The following is a 16,920-nucleotide window of genomic DNA, read 5'->3' on the forward strand; positions in this document are numbered from 1 at the left end:
GAGACCCAAGAGGCTCCTCTCCAGGGTAGCCTGACTCAGAAAAACCATCTGAGAATTAGGCAGATCTATTCACAGCCTGGCTAGGCTTGTTCTAGCTTTTCTGGGCTGCAGGCTTTTTCTCAGGGGCTGGTGGTGTTTGGTGCTTCTCTGTGGAAGTGTAGCCCCTCCAAAGGGCAAGCAGGCCTGTGCAGGGACAGCCCCTGTGGTTGTAGGCTTCAGGCAATTGTTGAGGCCAGCACCCCTGCATGGCAGGCAGCCCCAGGTTAGGCGAGAGCCTAGGGGGTGGTGGGGGTCGGGGGAGGGGATTCACTGGGAAGCACAGCTTTCTGCTAGCTAGCAGGCCTGTAAGCTTGCTGTGGCATGGGGGTTATTCTATGGGGACCCACCCCTATTCTCTCCCCTCCCTAGCAGGGGCGCAGACCAGGCTCTTCTCCCAGGTTCCCTCTGATGTGGCTTTCCACTTCCCTGTCCCTAGAGTATTGTTCCCTTCCTCTGCAACAGCTTTGTTTTCTAGTCTCCCAGGCAGTTTCTGCCCCATCAAATGGTTTCTAGACCTCCCAAGCAGTTTCCGCTCCGCCCTGCCCCCCCAGCATGGGGACTAACCTCCGGGGCTGAGGTCTCGGTGCCCAGCCCCAACCCAGGCATCTTAATTTTCGGTAACTGTGCCCATAGTTCAGATGGTCCGTTGGGTTCTTGATCGGCTTTTCCGTACTCCAACTTACTGCTACACTCTTCTCTGCATCTGGAGATTTCTCCGGTTTGATTGATCTTTCCCCCAGTAGGTGACTTTCCAGGGTGCGGGAACACTTTCTCCTCCATAGTGCCCTTTCGGGAGCGCCCGTCCCATTCGAATTCACCTTCTCTCACTCTCCAATTTTCCGCTCTGCCCAGTAATATCACGAACTTCTTGCCTTTATTGGAGTATAGGTTCCTCTGCCAGCGATTGGTTGCTGTTCTGTGCGAGTCATTTATTCTGTAGATGTGCTTCTTTTGTTGTGTTTGTGGGAGAGGGCGAGCGTGTCCCCCTACTCCTCCGCCATCTGTCCTCCCTCCTTCCCCTTCTATTTTAAATGCTATTCTTCCTGGATAGAGTATTCCACGTTGCATTTTTTTTTTTCCTTTCAGTCCTTTAAATATCTCTTGCCATTCCCTCCTGGCCTGTAGAGTTTCTGTGAAGAAATCAGCTGATAGCCTTATGGGGCTTCCCTTTTAATTGACATTTTGCTTTTCTCTCTCTGCCTTTAGAATCCTCTCTTTATCTTTAATTTTTGCCATTGTTATTATATGTCTTGGCGTGGTTGTATTTGGGTTCAAGTTGTTGGGGCCTTCTGTGCTTCTTGTATCTTGAAGTCAGAATCATTTAGATTTGGAAAGCTTCCAGGGGTAATTTTTTGAACTATATTTTCCACCCCCTCTTGTTGTTCTTCTCCTTCTGGAATTCCTACTACGCAAAGATTGGCCCACTTTCTATTATACCGTAAGTCTCATATGGCTTTCATCTTTTTCCATTTGGTTTTCCTTCTGGTCTCCTGTTTGGCTGATTGCCATTGTTCTATCTTCCACATCCCTAATTCATTCCTCTGCGTTATTCATTCTGGTCCTCACTGCCCTTAGCTCCGTTTGTATCTCTGCAAATGAATTTTTTGGATTTGCTTGGCTCCTCCTTATGTTCTCTCGTTCCTTTCTGAGGGCGTCTGCATTCCTGTTCATATCTTGTCTTCATTCCTTCAGTATTTTCACTGTCTCCCTTCTGAACTCCAAGTTTGTCAGACTGCTTCAGTGTTGAAGATTTTAGGTGAATTCTCCCAGTGTGTAAACTGGGAATGTTTTCTGAGCTTCTTCATCTTGCTTGTGTTTTCCATTTTCTGTGAATTTGGGGAAGCCAGAGTGTAGTTTGGCACAGTTGAGGCTGCACCTGGTGGTGGACCACTTCAGCAGGGCATGCATGTTTTGCTGGGTCACACTGCTGAGCCTAGGTTCTTCCCATGGCCAGGCATGGTTGGGCATAGTGCACCATTGTGGTCATTCACTTCTTGCAGCCAGGTTGTGCTTGCTGGGGAGCTCTGCAGTGGTGGGGCCATTCCTGAGGTCAGGTGGGGCTCAATGGTATGGGATGTGGTGGAGGCACAGCCCTGCAGTTGGGCAGGGCTTTCCCTTGTGCTCAGTGGCAGCAGAGTGCCTCCTGCGGGCATGCGGTGCTTTTCAGTGTGTTCAGCTCATCAGTTGCCAAGGGTGGGTGGGCCTGGCCTCCTTGCTCTGTGGCAGAAAGTTGCTTCCTGAAGGTGGGCAGAACTAGGCAGTTCACTTCATGGAAGAGGGCCCTTCCTGAGGGTGGACGGGCCTGTCAGGAGTGCACCATGGTGGAGGTGAACTTCCCACATGTGCCTGGGGATTGCTGGGGCATGCCATTCAGCAGAGCACTTCCCAAAGGGGGGCAGCCCTGGCCTGGTTGCCCCATGGAAGGTGGGTTCTTCCCATTGGCTGGTGGGCCTGCCCAAGGCTTCCCACTTTGGAGTTGCCCTCCCTGCACATGGGCGGGGCTTTCCCTGGTGCTCCATGGCAGTGGGATGCTTCCTGAGTGTGGGCAGTGCTGGCCAGCTCGCTCTGCAGTGGAGAGAGCTTCCCCAGTGTGGGTGGGGCTGGCAGGTGCCCACGGAGGTGGAGGTGCATTTCCCATGGCTAGCTGGGGCTTTCTGGGGCAACCTGTAGCAGTGGAGCACTTCCCAAGGGTGGACAGGGCTGGCCGAGTTGCCCCATGGCGGCAGGGCACCTCCCAAGGGTAGGCAGGGCTGGCCAGTTTCCACTGTGGTCGTGGTGCATTTCCCAATGTGGTGAGGAGTTTCCCAGGGCATGTCAGGGCAGTGGGGCACTTCGCATGGCTGGGCATAATTCCAGACATAAGTTCTTCCAATACGTTTTCAATAATCTTTTCTTTTACTTCTCCTTCTGGAATTCCTACTATGCACAGATTGGCCCACTTTATGTTATCCCATAGGTCTCTTATATTGCTTTCAGGGTTTTTTCATTTGGTTTTCTGTCTGCTGTCCTGTTTGGGTGATTTGCTTTCTTCTATCTTCCACATCACTGATACGTTCCCCTGCATTATTCCTTCCAGCCCTTACTGCCCTTAGCTCACATTGTTGGTCTGTAAATGAATTCTCTAGATTTTCTTGGCTCCTCCTTATGTTTTCTATTTCTTTTCTGAGGGAGTCTGTGTTACAGTGCTTATCTTCTCTGAATATCTTTAGTATTGTCACTCTGTGTCGTTTGAACTCAAAGTCTGTCAGACTGTTTGAGTGTTGAAGGTTTTAGGTGAATTCTCCTGTTGCATAAACTGGGAATGTTTGCTGAGCTTCCTCATCTTGCTTGTGTTTTCCTTTTACTGTGAATTTGGGGAAGCCAAAGTGTAGTTTGGCACAGTCCAGGGCACATGGTGGTGGTTGGGCTCTTCCTGTGGGCATGCATGGCTGGCCGGGTCCCACCGCCATGGCTAGGTGCTTCCTGTGGGCAGTCAGTGTGGCTGGGTTGTGCTGCTCTGGTGGGGAGCTTCCGTAGGCTGGGTGGGGCTGGCCAGAGTGTTCTGCCTTGGCAGTGCACTTCTTGAAGCCAGGTAGGGCTTGATGGGTTGTGCCACAAGTTTGGAGGGCTTCCTGAGGGCATGCAGGGCTGGCCAGTGCCTGTCATGGTGGAAGTGCACTACTCCAAACAATGGTGCAATGTCTCTCCTAGTGTGGTGTACGTCCCATTGTTGCTGCCCTTCCTGCAGCCAGGGGCAGCTGCCTGTGGTTCTCTCCAGCAGTGGAGGGCTTCCCAAGAGTGGGGAGGGCTGGCCGGCGCATGCCGTGGAGGACGTTCACTCCCCATGGCCGGGAGCGTCTTGCCCTAGTGGTCAACAGCAGTAGGGGCTTCCCGAGGGTGGCGGTGCTGGCTCTCTCACGCTGTGTCAGCAGAGCCCTTCCCAAGGTGGGCAGGGCTGGCCTGTTCCTGCTGCTGTGGTGATGAACTTCCTGACTTGGGGAGGAGGTTGCTGGGGTGCACCAGGGCAGTGGGGCACTTCCTGCGGGTGGAATACCAAGGAGGTGGTTGCCTTCCCATGGGTAGTGGGCCCAGACTACTGCAGAAGGAATGTGGCTTCTCCCCGGGCATGCCCGTGGTGGAAGAGGGGGATGTGCTGGGAATGCCCTCTGTGCTCTACTAGCTGTTGTGGAAGTGAAAATGCTGTGGAGCAAGGAGTATTCTCTGGTGGCCCACACATCCTGCTCTCCCCTCCCCAACAATGGTGCAATGTCTCTCCTGCAGGCCCAGACCTTCTCCTGGGTTCCCTCTCTTGTGGCTTTCCAGTCTCCAGCCCTTAGCACTTTGCAACCCTTCACCCCTGGGGCACCACTTCCTCATCTCTTATGCTGTCTCCACACCACCAACACCAGCCTGCTCCCAGGGACTCACCTCCAAAGCCTAGGGCTTTGCACCCAGTCCCCACCACAGCGTCTCAGTCTTTGGGACCTGTGCCTGGGGTTCTGATGATCTGTGTGGCTCTCACACTGCCTCTCAGTCCTCTGACCTGCTGATGCACTTTTCGTGGCATCTTGGAGATCCCTTGGACTCAGCTGATCTTTCCGCAGGTTCAGTGAGTTTCCAGGGTGTGGGTTCCCTTTCTCCTTCACAGCTCCCTCTCAGGAGTGCTAGTCCAGTCCTGATGCCTCTTTTCTCTCTCTCTCCTCTTTTCTGTTGCTTTATGCAGTTGTGTCAAGAGATTCTTCCCATTTTTGGAGGTTTCAGTTCTTCTGCCCGCGTTCAGTTGCTGTTCTGTGTGAGTCATTTTACATGTAGATGTGTATTTTTTGTTGCATCTGTGGGAGAGGTGAACAAATCCCCCTACTCTCTCACCATCTGGGCTCTCTAAAATTGTGTCCTTCTTTATCTTTTTTTATGGCCTTTGTTTGTTTCAATGTCTATTTTTTCTACTATGCGTATCACAACTCCTGCTTTCCTGTCTTGACCATTGAAATATGATGTCCCATTCTCTCACTTTCAGTCTATACGTGTTCTTTGCTCTAAAGGGAGTCTCTTGCAGACAGCAGGTTGTATGTTTTTGCTTTTTGATTCAATCTGCTGCTCTGTGTCTATTGATCAGAGTATTCAGTCCATTGACCCTTAAGGTAATTATTGAGAAACATGTTTTTATTCCCATGTTAAACCTTGCTTTTCAGTTGATACGTTGTATTACCTTGTTTTTTTTTTTTTTCTCTTTCTTTTTTTTTTTTTTTTGATGATTTCCATTTATTTTATGCTTGGATACATTTCTTTTTAGTTTTCATGAATGTAATGTTTGGTTTGATTTGTGGTTTCCCTGTTTTTCAAGTAGGTTAACCACTTCCTACATCTGCTTGCTTTAGCCTGGTAGTCATATAGGCTGCAATACGATATTTAAAAATAGGTGTCTATATTTTCATACTTCCTTACCTACACTCTATGCTTTTGAATTTCTTCTTTGAGATCTTCGAGTTTGTCCTTTTGCTGTTCCTTCTGTTTCTCATCACTTTTCGAGTTGATTTTTGTTTGTTTGTATGTCTTGGGGATGTATGCTGGCTTATTTAAGTGACTGCTTTCCAATCTGTATATGTTCTGTCTTAGTTTTTCTACTTCTTCTTCTTCTCCTTCTTCTTCTTCTTCTTCTTTTAGCCATTTCTGTATTTTTTTAGAATGGGTTTAGTATTGGTGTACTCGTTTAGCTTTTGTTTGTTGGAGAAATTCTCTGTTTCCCTTTCCAGTTCAAATGATACTCAATAAATAAATAAAACATACATAAATGAATAAATAAATAAATGATAGTCTTGCTGGGAAGAGTATTCTAGGCTTCAGAGTTTTTCCTTTTGGAACTTTGTATATAGCTTGCCAATTTCTTCAGGCCTGTAGTGTTTCTCTAGAGGAATTAGGTGATTTGCGGGTTCTCTTATAGTTAATGTGTTGTATTTCTCTTGCTGCCTTTAGAATCCTCTCTTTATCTTTGGCCATTTCCATTATAGTAGGTCTAGGTGTGGGCATATTTGTGTTCAGCCTGTTTTGTGCCTTCTGTGATTACATTTTGATACCTGTTTCCTTTAGTTTGGGAAAATTTTGAGACATAATTTCTTCCAATATATTTCCAATCCACTTTTCTTTTTCTTCTGCCTCTTGAATTGCTATTATGCATAGATGACCCCTGTTATGCTACCCCATAGATCTCTTATGTTGCTTTCATGTGTTTTCATGTGGTTTTCTGCCTGCTGTCCTGATTGGGTGATTTCCATTATGCTATCTTCCATGTCACTAATTCATTCCTCTGCACTCTTCACTCTGCCCTTTAGTGCCTTTAGCCCAGTTTGGCTATCTGCAAAAGACTTTTCTAATTTTTCCCTATTTCCCCTAAATTTCCTCATTCCTCTCTAAAGTAATCGACATGACTGTTTGTAATGTGCTCATAAGTCCCTGGTATTCAGCCTTCATTCCTTCAGTATATATTCACTCTACCCCTTTTGAACTCAGGGTCTTTTGGCCTACAGAGGTCTGTTGCATTGTTTCTGCTTCACATGAAATCTCCTGTACCTTACGTGGGAATTGTTCCTGGGCTTCTTCATCGTGTCTATGATTTTCTTTTTCTGTGAGTTTGGGGAAGCCAAACTCTAGTCTTGGAGGGTTACTTCTAGGCAAGGGCAACCCTTTGTATTTTGTGGGGTGTTACCATTTATTTGGGGCATGGAGGATTGCATTCTTGCTGGCTCAATCTTGGGAGTGAGCAGGCCATTATCCTGAGGGTGCAGAGTGTATTTCCAGGGAGAGGGAGGCAGTGGGTAGGGCTGGTAGTGCCTTCATCCTGGGGTCTTAGCAGCAGCAAGTACATGCAGGGAGGTGGCACAGGCTACTCCTTGTTTCAAGGCCTTGGGCGTGATAATGAGCTTTTTGCAGAATCATGAGGTGCCCAGAGCATTTGGTAGTGGCAGTGGCAGTGGCAGTGGCAGTGGCATGGTTTGTGAGTTCCCAGAGAACTTGGAGCAGAAACAGGTAGTGTTTGGTCACAATGACCTCTTCTGAGGTGCCCTCTGTGGTGATTAGGGCCAAAAGGGGTGCTTGTTCCTGGACCCCTAGTGGTAGCAGGCCATGCACACCTCTGGTGTTTTGCCCCCCCAACTGAGGACCCTTAGAAGAAGCAGCCTGTCCCTCTTAGCCCACACAGGAGGTGGTGCAACACTGCTCCTAGTTACAGGGTCTTGGCAAAGGACACTGTTCAACCTTCTGGGTGCTTCTTCCCTGCAACTGTCAGAGCATTTGGCACTGACAGTTGCAGGGCGGTTATATGGCCAGGGTGTTGACAGCAATACTGGGTGGTGCTCAGTTGTAGTGCCCGCTCTGATTTCTGACCTCTGAGGTGACTGTGGTCAGAGATTGGACCTGATCACACACCCCTACCGGTGGCAGGCCTTGACTCCCTGTGGTTTCTGAGATGACTGCTTTGGGTTGTCCCCACTGCCTGTAGATCACTCAGGAGGCACCACATCTCACTTACCCACTTGATGCCCTTAGCCCCCACCAGAAGGATCTGGACACCTATAGCCAGCACAAGAAGTGTCCAGGCTGCTGTAGCACAAGCAAGTGGCTTCTTGCCACCTGTGGCCTGCACCAGGTGCACCCTGCCCTCTGAAAGCCTGTGCACGTGTGAGCAGGGAGATTCCTTTGGCATCTGCCCCTCCTCCTTTTCCCCTCTGCAACAATGGCACCTTGCTTTTTAAGACAAAGTGGGGTCCTTTCTACTCCAAGGATTGCTCTGAGGTGACTCTTGGTATGATTGAAAATAATTCTTCTGAATGTACTCCAGATAGACAGTAAAAGAGAAACATAAGAAGCTGCTAAGTCAAACAGATTCTATATCTTCAAGGGACCTGTTCACCTGGCTGAGGTTTGGTGTTAAAGGCCAGCATTTGTATTTAAGCCTGTCTTTGTGTAAAACAAGAAAGAAACCTCTATGTGTGAATCGGGACATGTAAAGGGGTGGAGATAAAGGCAAAAATAACCTAGATCAGTTTGAGGATTTTAGAGAAAATGACACCCACATTTTTTTTCTACTACTTTTTTTTTGTAGATGTTTCACTGATGAACTACCACCCTGTGGTGACAGTGATGCAATCTCTGATGATGTCATGTGGACATTGTTGTTGCACTTATGGTGTAAATTATGGTCATGGTTCCTGGATAAGATAAAATATGTTATCGTTTGGAGTGTGAAATGTACTTTTTAAGTAATTGTATACCTTTTTCTTTTTTGTCTTTTGAGGGCCACCCCTGTGGCATATGGGCAATCCCAGTCAGGGTCAAAGCAGAGCTCTGTCTGCTGCCTTACATTGCCGTAGCAATGCTGGGACTGAGCCACATCTTTAACTCACATCACAGCTCATGGCAACTCTGGGGCTTTAAACCACAGAGCGAGGGCAGGGGGTGAAGCTGCTTCCTCAGGGACACTAGTTAGGTGTGTTAACCTCTTTGCCATCATGGGAACTCAATGGAATTTATTGATTTATTTTTTCTTTGCAATGAAGACAATCGTGTCAACTAATATCCAAGTTCCATTTGAAGTAACAGATAGACTATAATGCAGCTGAGAAAACACTACGTAAATACTATGTATTTTCCCTTTCCAAATTGACTTTTATTTGCCCCTTTTTCCACACCCTCATAATTGAGACCCCCATTCAATACAACTTGGACTATTTCAGAAATCTCTTGGCAGCTATTCTCTATTTCCTTAGTTCCATTTTCCTTTTTGAAACAGTTACAGCTAGGGGACATGTCAAATGCTCCTCTCTAATTATCAAGCATTTCAAATATTAAAAAACGGCAAAATAATCTGCCATTGAAAACAATTAAAACGACAAAAGGACAACCTGCAATGGGAGACAATTATTTCAGATGATGCAACTAATAAGGGCTCAATCTCTAAAATCTACAACCAACCTATACACCTCAACAACAAAACAGCCAATTACTCAGTGGGAACATGGGAAAGAGACCTGCATAGACATTTCTCCAAAGAGAATATACAGAGGGCCAACAAGCACATAAAGAAATTCTCAACATCACTGTTTATTAGAGAAATGCAAATCTACACTACTATGAGGAATCACTTCACACTGGACAGAATGGCCGACATTAACAAGTCCACACATGAGAAAAGGCTAGAGAGGGTATGGAGAAAAGAAAACTCTCTTACACTGTGGGAGGAGTGTAAATTGTTACAACCGCTATGGAAACACTTCAGAAAACTAAATATAGAACTAGCATGTCACGCAGCAATCCCACTCTTGGGCATAAACCTGGGGGGAAAAAAAAATTCCATGAAAACTTTATGTGCGCGTATATGTCCAATGCAGCACTATTCACAAGAGGAAAGACATGGAAATAACCTAAATGACCATTGGAAAGAATGGATTAAGGGATGTTGTATATATACACAAGGCAACACCACTCAGCCATAAGAAAAGAACAGAATAATGCCATTTGCATGGCTGGAACTGGAGACTCTCCTACTAAGTAAGCCAGAAGGAGGAAGGCAAGCACAATATGACATCACTTATGTGTGGAATGTGATATATGGCACAACTGAAACTTTCCACAGGAAAGACACCCATGGATTTGGACAACAGGGTTTTGGTTGCCAAGGGGGAGGGTGCAGGATTGTGATGGACTGGGATTCAGGGGTTGAAAATGCAAACTATTGCATGTGGAGCGGGTATGCAATGAGGTCATGCTGTATAGCAATGGGATCTATCTGTAGTCACTTTTGATGCAGCATAATGTGAAACAAAGGATATGTATGTGTGTGGGTGAGGGTCTTGGGTGGGTGGGTGTGGGACTGGGCCAATTTGTGGCACAGTATGAAAGTGATAGAACACAGTAAACAAGCTATGATGGAAAAATCATTTTAGACAAAGAAATGCAGCATCCCTTTACCCTTAACTGTGTCCAAAATAAAAAAAAAATGTAATTGTAATATATACATGTAAGGAAAACCTGACCCACTTGCTGTAGAGTGGGAAAATAATAAAAAAAAGAAAAAGAAAAAAAGAATCGGAAAAATTAAAGAAAGAGATCCAGGTGAATAAGAAAAAAAAGAAGATGAAACTATGAAGATGAACATATAAGTTTATTGCTGAAATAAGAGAATTGCAGGAATTTGGTGACATTTGCCAGCATAAATTTTCATCTTCACTCTCCTGCATAACCTATAGTCCTTTGATAGGTCAGTGGTAATTAGGGTGATGTTCCGATACGGAGGAGGACTGAGGATTTGGCCTTGAAAGCGAGGCAGCAGATGTGTCAGTGGCCATTGGCGTTAGGAACCATGGTTGGGCTGCTGCTTGGGGGTTAGACACAGGGCCCTCAGTTGGTGATATATTCTGGTATCTGGTTGGCAAAGGAGAAGGCTCCACCCTCAGTCCAAAATAACCACTTGGGAAGTTAGAAATAAGGTGGTACTGAGAAATGGAAGTGGTAGTTGTAATGAAATTCACGATGTGGCCACTTGCTGGAGAGTAGCTGCTTTGTGAGTGCATGTGAAACGTGGTCAACTGACTAAAAATAGCATGTTGAGCCATGACAATTTGTCCTGGTGGCCTGACTGATGGTGATGATGGAGAAGAAAGACCACTTCTAGTTGGGGTAGTTGTATTAGAAATTCTCTGGCTCATAGAAGGCCATCTTATTAAAGGCACATTTAGGTTTGTAGAGGCTGAAAATGCATCTTCTCCACGAGTTTCTGCAGCCACATCAGAATTATGGTTATCCACATCACCCCCTGTTCTAGAGCGCTTCTTGCTGCAGCCTTGAAGTAGAGAAGCCGATACTGGAGAAGCATTTTTCACCCTGACTCTTCTTTTCATCCTCACCAACAGATGGGGACAGCCTCGTTTAAAATTTGGATTATGGTAGAACTGCAGCTAAAACCAAAAGAGAAAGGTATTTAGTGACCTTTTAAACAAAGATACGAGGACAAAGAATCCATACAAATCTGACTTGTTTCATCACACAGAGTTAATGTCAGGAAATAATACTCATCTATTACTAACATTTTCAAAAATTTATGTAGTGGGAACAGGCAATTATGGTCCTTAAATAAAAATGCCTGGTGCATTTACAGTAACAGTATGAGGTTCAGGGGCTTGTATTGGGTGAGGTTCATCGAGAAGGCTCCAGGTGGCTAGGAAATTTCTCTATCACCCCAAATATTTTATGACCAAGTGGCCTTCAATTTAAAAGCGTAGCAGTACTTCATCCCACTTTCAAGGTCTAATATGACCCTATATGTATGAACATATTTGCAGATGTCCCTCTGTAAATAGTAACTGGACATTTCATAATACCTTGTTCCAAGCAGAGACTTCATTATCTTCTGCCAGAATGTTGGCTAGTGAGGCAGGTCTTTGAAAATTCCTTCGCAATTTAGTAAATCCATAAAGGTTAAGCTGTCGAACTAAGCTTTTCATACTCTCAGTTTCAAATATTCTGAACGGACCCTTTCTCTCCAGAACTTCTTTCTTGAAGCGTTCTTCATTAATCACGATCGAGGTTCCATTTTCATCCCACCAAATGGACTTAAATCGATCACTTTCAACAATTTCCCAAAGTTTTCTGGGAAAGGGCAGAGGAGGAAAATCATTATCTCCATCTGGTTCAGAGGCACACAATGTGTGGCATGGCTCTTTCATCAGGGAGCCCTCAGACAAAGCCTGGAAAGCTTTTTCTTCAATCTGAGACCTCAAGTCCAAGTCCCCAGTGATTGAGTTATCACACCATGGAGATGTAATGGAGGATTCTGAACCAGTTGATTCATCTTTAGGAGAAACACCTTGAATTTCTGTAGGAGCATGTGCCATCTCAGATTTGTTTCTCTTCAGCTACTTTTCTCACCTGCATGGCTTTGGAACTCTGCAGTTTTAAATGCTGCTTTGGTAAGCCTACACAGATAAACTATCCAATCCATCACAATGGTTGCCAGCCTGAGTAGCTGTGACATCACAAGACTCTAGTCTCCTAGCAATCTGAGCATCACCTTCAGTCAGGGTTTACTTCTCTATGAAATTAGCCCAGTTAATATAAAATATGAGCTCCGTACTTGAACAGTAACCCAAAGAGAGAAAAAAAAATGAGATCAGCAAATGAGACCCCACTCCAATGGAATCTTTTTAATAAAAAAATCACATAAATAAATAAATCCATTTCATCCCTGAAGTAAACGCAAGTTCTCTCTTGTGCACATATGCACTTGTGCCTGTCATGTAAGGCCTTGTAAATGGAAGAAAAAAAAAAAAAAAAACAACGGCAAAGTGAAACAAAAGCTATGCAGCTCTTGAGAGTGTATAACTAGAATCTGTGCAGTATTTATATTCAGAAAAACATAGCCAGTGTTCTCTGGTGGCTAGCTTGTTACAAAAGTGTTCTGATCTCTGCCGTGCTATGGGTTCAATCCCTGGCCTGGGAACTTCTGCATGCCCCAGGTACAGTCCAAAAAATAAAAAGACAAAAAGAAAAGAAAAAAAGAAACAAATACACAATCAAAAACAAAACAAAACAAAACAAACCATGACCTTTATCACTAACCAAGACATGGAAGGGCCCTGGGCACCAAGCAAAATATCTATAGCCATAGAGACAAAAAAAAGATTGATGGTTGCTTGTGTTAGGAGAGGAAATGTGGGGAAGTACCATCCAAAGGGTATGAGATTTCCTTGTGGATTGATACAATGTGGACTGAGGAATTGATGGGTGCACCACATTCTGAAGATTATATATGCCCTTGAACTGAATACTCTAAAACTTATCCCATAATGTTGTCACATTGTTAAAAACTGACAGTGATCTGGTATCACTGATTTTATTATATCGAGTTTTCTGTGTATCCTACGCAAGTAGTCTGTGTGTTAAACAATATTCCAAACATTTTCCGTTAGGTTGCTGAGGGAGGAATGCAAAGGCCAAATAGTGCACAAGAGGAATTTATTAGGGTCTCTGAGGGGGCTGGGCAGAGCCCACGATGGCATCAGCCTTGACTGCAAGGAGGTGTTAGGCTTATAAAGCATCTGTGGTGGGAGTCTGTGGTTGGAGTCCATGGTGGGACCTTGCGGCAGGGAAAATGGAGAAGAAAGGGAAGGTCAAGGGAGGTGTAGGGACTCAAGTCCCATGACAGAGCACAGTTAATCCATGTAGGCAGTTAGTCTGTGCAGGCAGTTGCTTCCCACAGGTCCTCGTTTCTTGCTGCCCAACTTGCACATCCACATTCTGGGAGGGGTGTCCACAGCAAGTCTCTCAGGTGAGCAGCAATAGTTGGGGTGTATGGCGGTCTGTCTCCATCCTCCTGGGCTCCTCTCATTCAAGCCTTCCATTATATGGGATAGGGATGAATGTCTACTCTTCTCTATCTGCTTCCTGCTGGCCTGGGGTGAGGAGTACTTGTGGATGGACATGGTATATGCTACCATAGAGGATGGGAAGAAAGGAAAAATAAGATTAAACATGGGTTGACACCAGTATTGTTGAAGGAGGAGTGTAGTTTCATCTGAGTAGGTTTTAACACGTGATGTGGTATTAACACGTAAATCACAGGAGCTATTGGTCATAAAACATGTTGTCTCCTTTCTGTTGCTATAGGAGAAGACCGTGAAAATATAAGGTTGTCGCTGCCAGCTGATGCTGCTTTGAGAACAGCTGGTGTCATCACGTCTGACAGGGCACATAAACCCTACGTTCTTGGCAATACAAAGGCTTGCCTGAAATTACTTCGATAAGATTTCCTAGTCTTCCATGGATGTCTGACCCACAGCTACTCCATTCTGCCTTTTCTCCCTATTGGCCCATGCAGTTGCCATGGTCAATGATCTCTGTATTTCTAGATGAGAGAAGATGCAAGAATTTGGGCCCATAGAGATCCTCACCTGAAATCGGTCTGAAGGCCTGTGCCTCACCGCTGCTCACCTCCCTGAGCTCTGCTCAGCAGGTGCTGCAGGTCAACAGCTGCTGTGCCTCAAGTTTTCCTGCACGGAGAGCCTCTAGGCAAGTGCTAACTTGAGGTCACAGTTGGCCATACTCCCCCATGGTCGGACATTTGACCATAGTTTGGGGAGGCATTTCATGACCATTTCATCTCACAGTGCCAGCAATGAACATTGCTAGGTCTGGCAATGATGTCACAGATAGGCCATTAAATGTGCTAGTCCTGGACAAAGCCATACTAGGAGTAGCCAAAAGTCTCTGGACCACCCATCTTCCTCGTCTATTATGGTCCAGGAAAATATTCCCTCTTGATGCATGTTCCCATATCTAGAGAACACTGATCTCATATGGAACTATATATCATTTTCAGTGACTCAGTTACACTTCTGGAAATGCAAGAGACAGCAATTTTGTGGACACAGTGAATAAAACATAAACCTAGAGACTCTCATGCTGAGAGAAGGAAGTCAGAAAGAGAAAAACAAAGACCACATGATAACACTTATATCTGGTGTCTATTTTAGAGCACAAGTGAAGCTTTCCACAGAAGAGAAAAACATGGATTTTGAGAATAGACTTGTGGTTTCCAGTGGGAGGGGGACTGGGACAGATTGGGATTGAGTGGGAGCTTGGAGTTCATTGAGGCAGTCTCTTGCCTTCGGAATGGATAAGCAGTGAGATCCTGCTGTGTAGCCCTGGGAACTATGTCTCCTCACTTGTGATGGAGCAAATAATATAAACATGTCTATGGACCTGGCTCACCATGCTGTGCAGTAGAAAATATAACAATATATTGGTGGCAATAAAAACAAATTAACCTATTCTGATAAGGAGTGGAAAAATATAAGAAAATATTTGTGGTCTCTTAAAAATTATGTGGAAAGCAGTATTCATAAAGTCCTAAATGAAAATTGAAAAGCTTCACGCAAAACAGCCCTGTTTTATCGCTGTTCAGCTGGATTAGTCCGTTCCTTCTCTTTAAAGGAAATTTCATTCTGGCTTGTCCACTCAGTTGTATTTCCCAGTGTTCTTAGGCTGGTTATCCCTTGACAGTTTAAACATTCCCATCACAAGGGAGCCGTTAAATTTCGATTAATGTAGCCCAGGAGAGTTATGTCACTTGGCTAAAGTCTTACATGCTGATTGAGCTTGAGTAACAGTTGAAGGAAACATAATTGTGCCCTTGTGAGAGCAGGTATTAGTTGGCCAGGTGAGGGGATCACACCTAGGAACATCACTGAGAAGAGCCTTGGAGAGGAGAAACCCACCAAGGTAGATGAGAAGGTCAACAAATGACCATGTGGTCATGGGGGGGGCAATCTTGGGATAGTGGTGTCCTTCTGATGGTGACTTCTTTTTGTCCAGGCATTGGTGTTTTTGTTATTAGGGCCTTGTTTTAGGGTGAGTTTGATGTCAGTAGTTCTCTCTGTAGACCTGTGCAATGTGGATGTCCTTCTTAAGAGGGAAATAGAGATTTTAAGAGTTATTTTATTCACTTTGCTTGTGCATATGGTACTTAAGTATTCCTGACAAGAGACCTTCCATCTAGGCTGGAGACAACCCTTTAAATGATACTTTCCCAGAATGTATAACCCCCTGGTTATCGTGGGGCATCAGATATTCTCCCAGAGACAGATTGCAGCACTCAGCTTCCCATGCTGAGACTATGTTCTTAGTACCCCCCTTAAACATTGAAATATTGTAACACAGCCTCAAAGAACTATTTGGGAAGTGAGTTTTAGAAAGTGAACCCTAACCTCAAAACACAGAACTAGAGTATGAGTCACAAGATTGTCTCTAAAATGATCCTCATTTTCACCAGATATTGTCAACCCAAAACTGTAGAAGGAATACCCCAAATGGAGAACATATTTTCAAAGCATTTCTTTTCATTAATGGGTTTTCTGGGGAGCCAGGAAGAACCAAGCTGCCTCTTGGATTTCCCACAGTCATGGCTCTTGAATTCACAGCTGTTGCTTACCTATCTTCCCTCCTCTGATTTAGGGGCACACTTTTCCCATGCTGCAAGGTCATCAGGTTGGCAAATGTCTGAGAAGGAGGGAGTAAGTTGTGAGCTATATCTTTATAGATTGGGTTCATACCTTCCATCCGACAATTTCTCCCCTGTAACACTGTAATTTACACTTAGGAAATTTGCAAATACACACACACACACACACACACAGAGAGAGAGAGAATGCAAATTTTAAACACCTGGCCAAGTAGAATCTCACTTTATTGTAAAACATTACCTAGTCACTCAACCAACGTAACAAAGGATTTCAAAAGCAAATACAAATTAAAGGCCAATCGATTCATGTAACCTGTTATCAAGAGTATGAACAAGGTAAGGTTAAGAAGGTTCAGAAACCTTTCTTTTAGCAGAGAGACAGAAAACTAATTCAAGTGTTACACGAGCTTACCTTTAAAGTTAGTTTATTTTTCAACTTTAAACTCCCAGTCAGTCCCGACCAAGCTTGAAAATCCTGTCTAGTGTCCACTTCGCAGAAATCTTCCATCACTTTCTGTATCCGATTTATTCTGTCTGCTAGCTTTCCATTCAAAATAACAAGCTACACGACAGACTTACTTTCTGTTCCCTTAATAGAATGCAATTCCATTCCTCCTTCCTTCTTTACTGAAAACACAATGTCTACTTTTCTGGATGGACTTTTTACCATTTCTAAAAGTATGTGTTTCCTGGTACAGAACATCACAGCATAGCACCAAAACACCGATAATAGTCTTAAGTGATGTTGCTGTCCCTTCTTAGTAACTGAAGCCTCAGCATCCGATTTGACTTTTATCAAACCTAGGTGCAATAAGAAAGGCTTCTGCCAATGACTCTGAAGACATGCCCATTTAAGTTAGATCAACCTACTTTAACTTTAATATCAGATGTTA

General features: G+C 44.8%; 1 protein-coding gene across 1 annotated transcript; it reads right to left on the bottom strand.

The window, feature by feature from the left end:
- Positions 10,272-11,903, bottom strand: LOC110257881 (heat shock transcription factor, Y-linked-like). Its single transcript, XM_021080881.1, has 2 exons — positions 11,391-11,903; positions 10,272-10,967 (listed from the first exon to the last, which is right to left on the bottom strand). Exons 1-2 carry the CDS (start codon positions 11,901-11,903, stop codon positions 10,272-10,274), a joined length of 1,209 nt encoding a protein of 402 aa, XP_020936540.1.

Source organism: Sus scrofa, chromosome Y (genome assembly GCF_000003025.6).
Source record: "Sus scrofa isolate TJ Tabasco breed Duroc chromosome Y, Sscrofa11.1, whole genome shotgun sequence".
Lineage (NCBI taxonomy): Eukaryota > Metazoa > Chordata > Mammalia > Artiodactyla > Suidae > Sus > Sus scrofa.

What these genes read in the sequence shown, in the direction of transcription:
- LOC110257881 (XM_021080881.1), bottom strand. Translation starts at nt 11,903, where the DNA reads ATGGCACATGCTCCTACAGAAATTCAAGGTGTTTCTCCTAAAGATGAA. An exon ending in AAGTCTCTGCTTGGAACAAG is followed by an intron (nt 10,968 to 11,390) that starts GTATTATGAAAT and finishes TTTTGGTTTTAG; the next exon opens with CTGCAGTTCTACCATAATCC.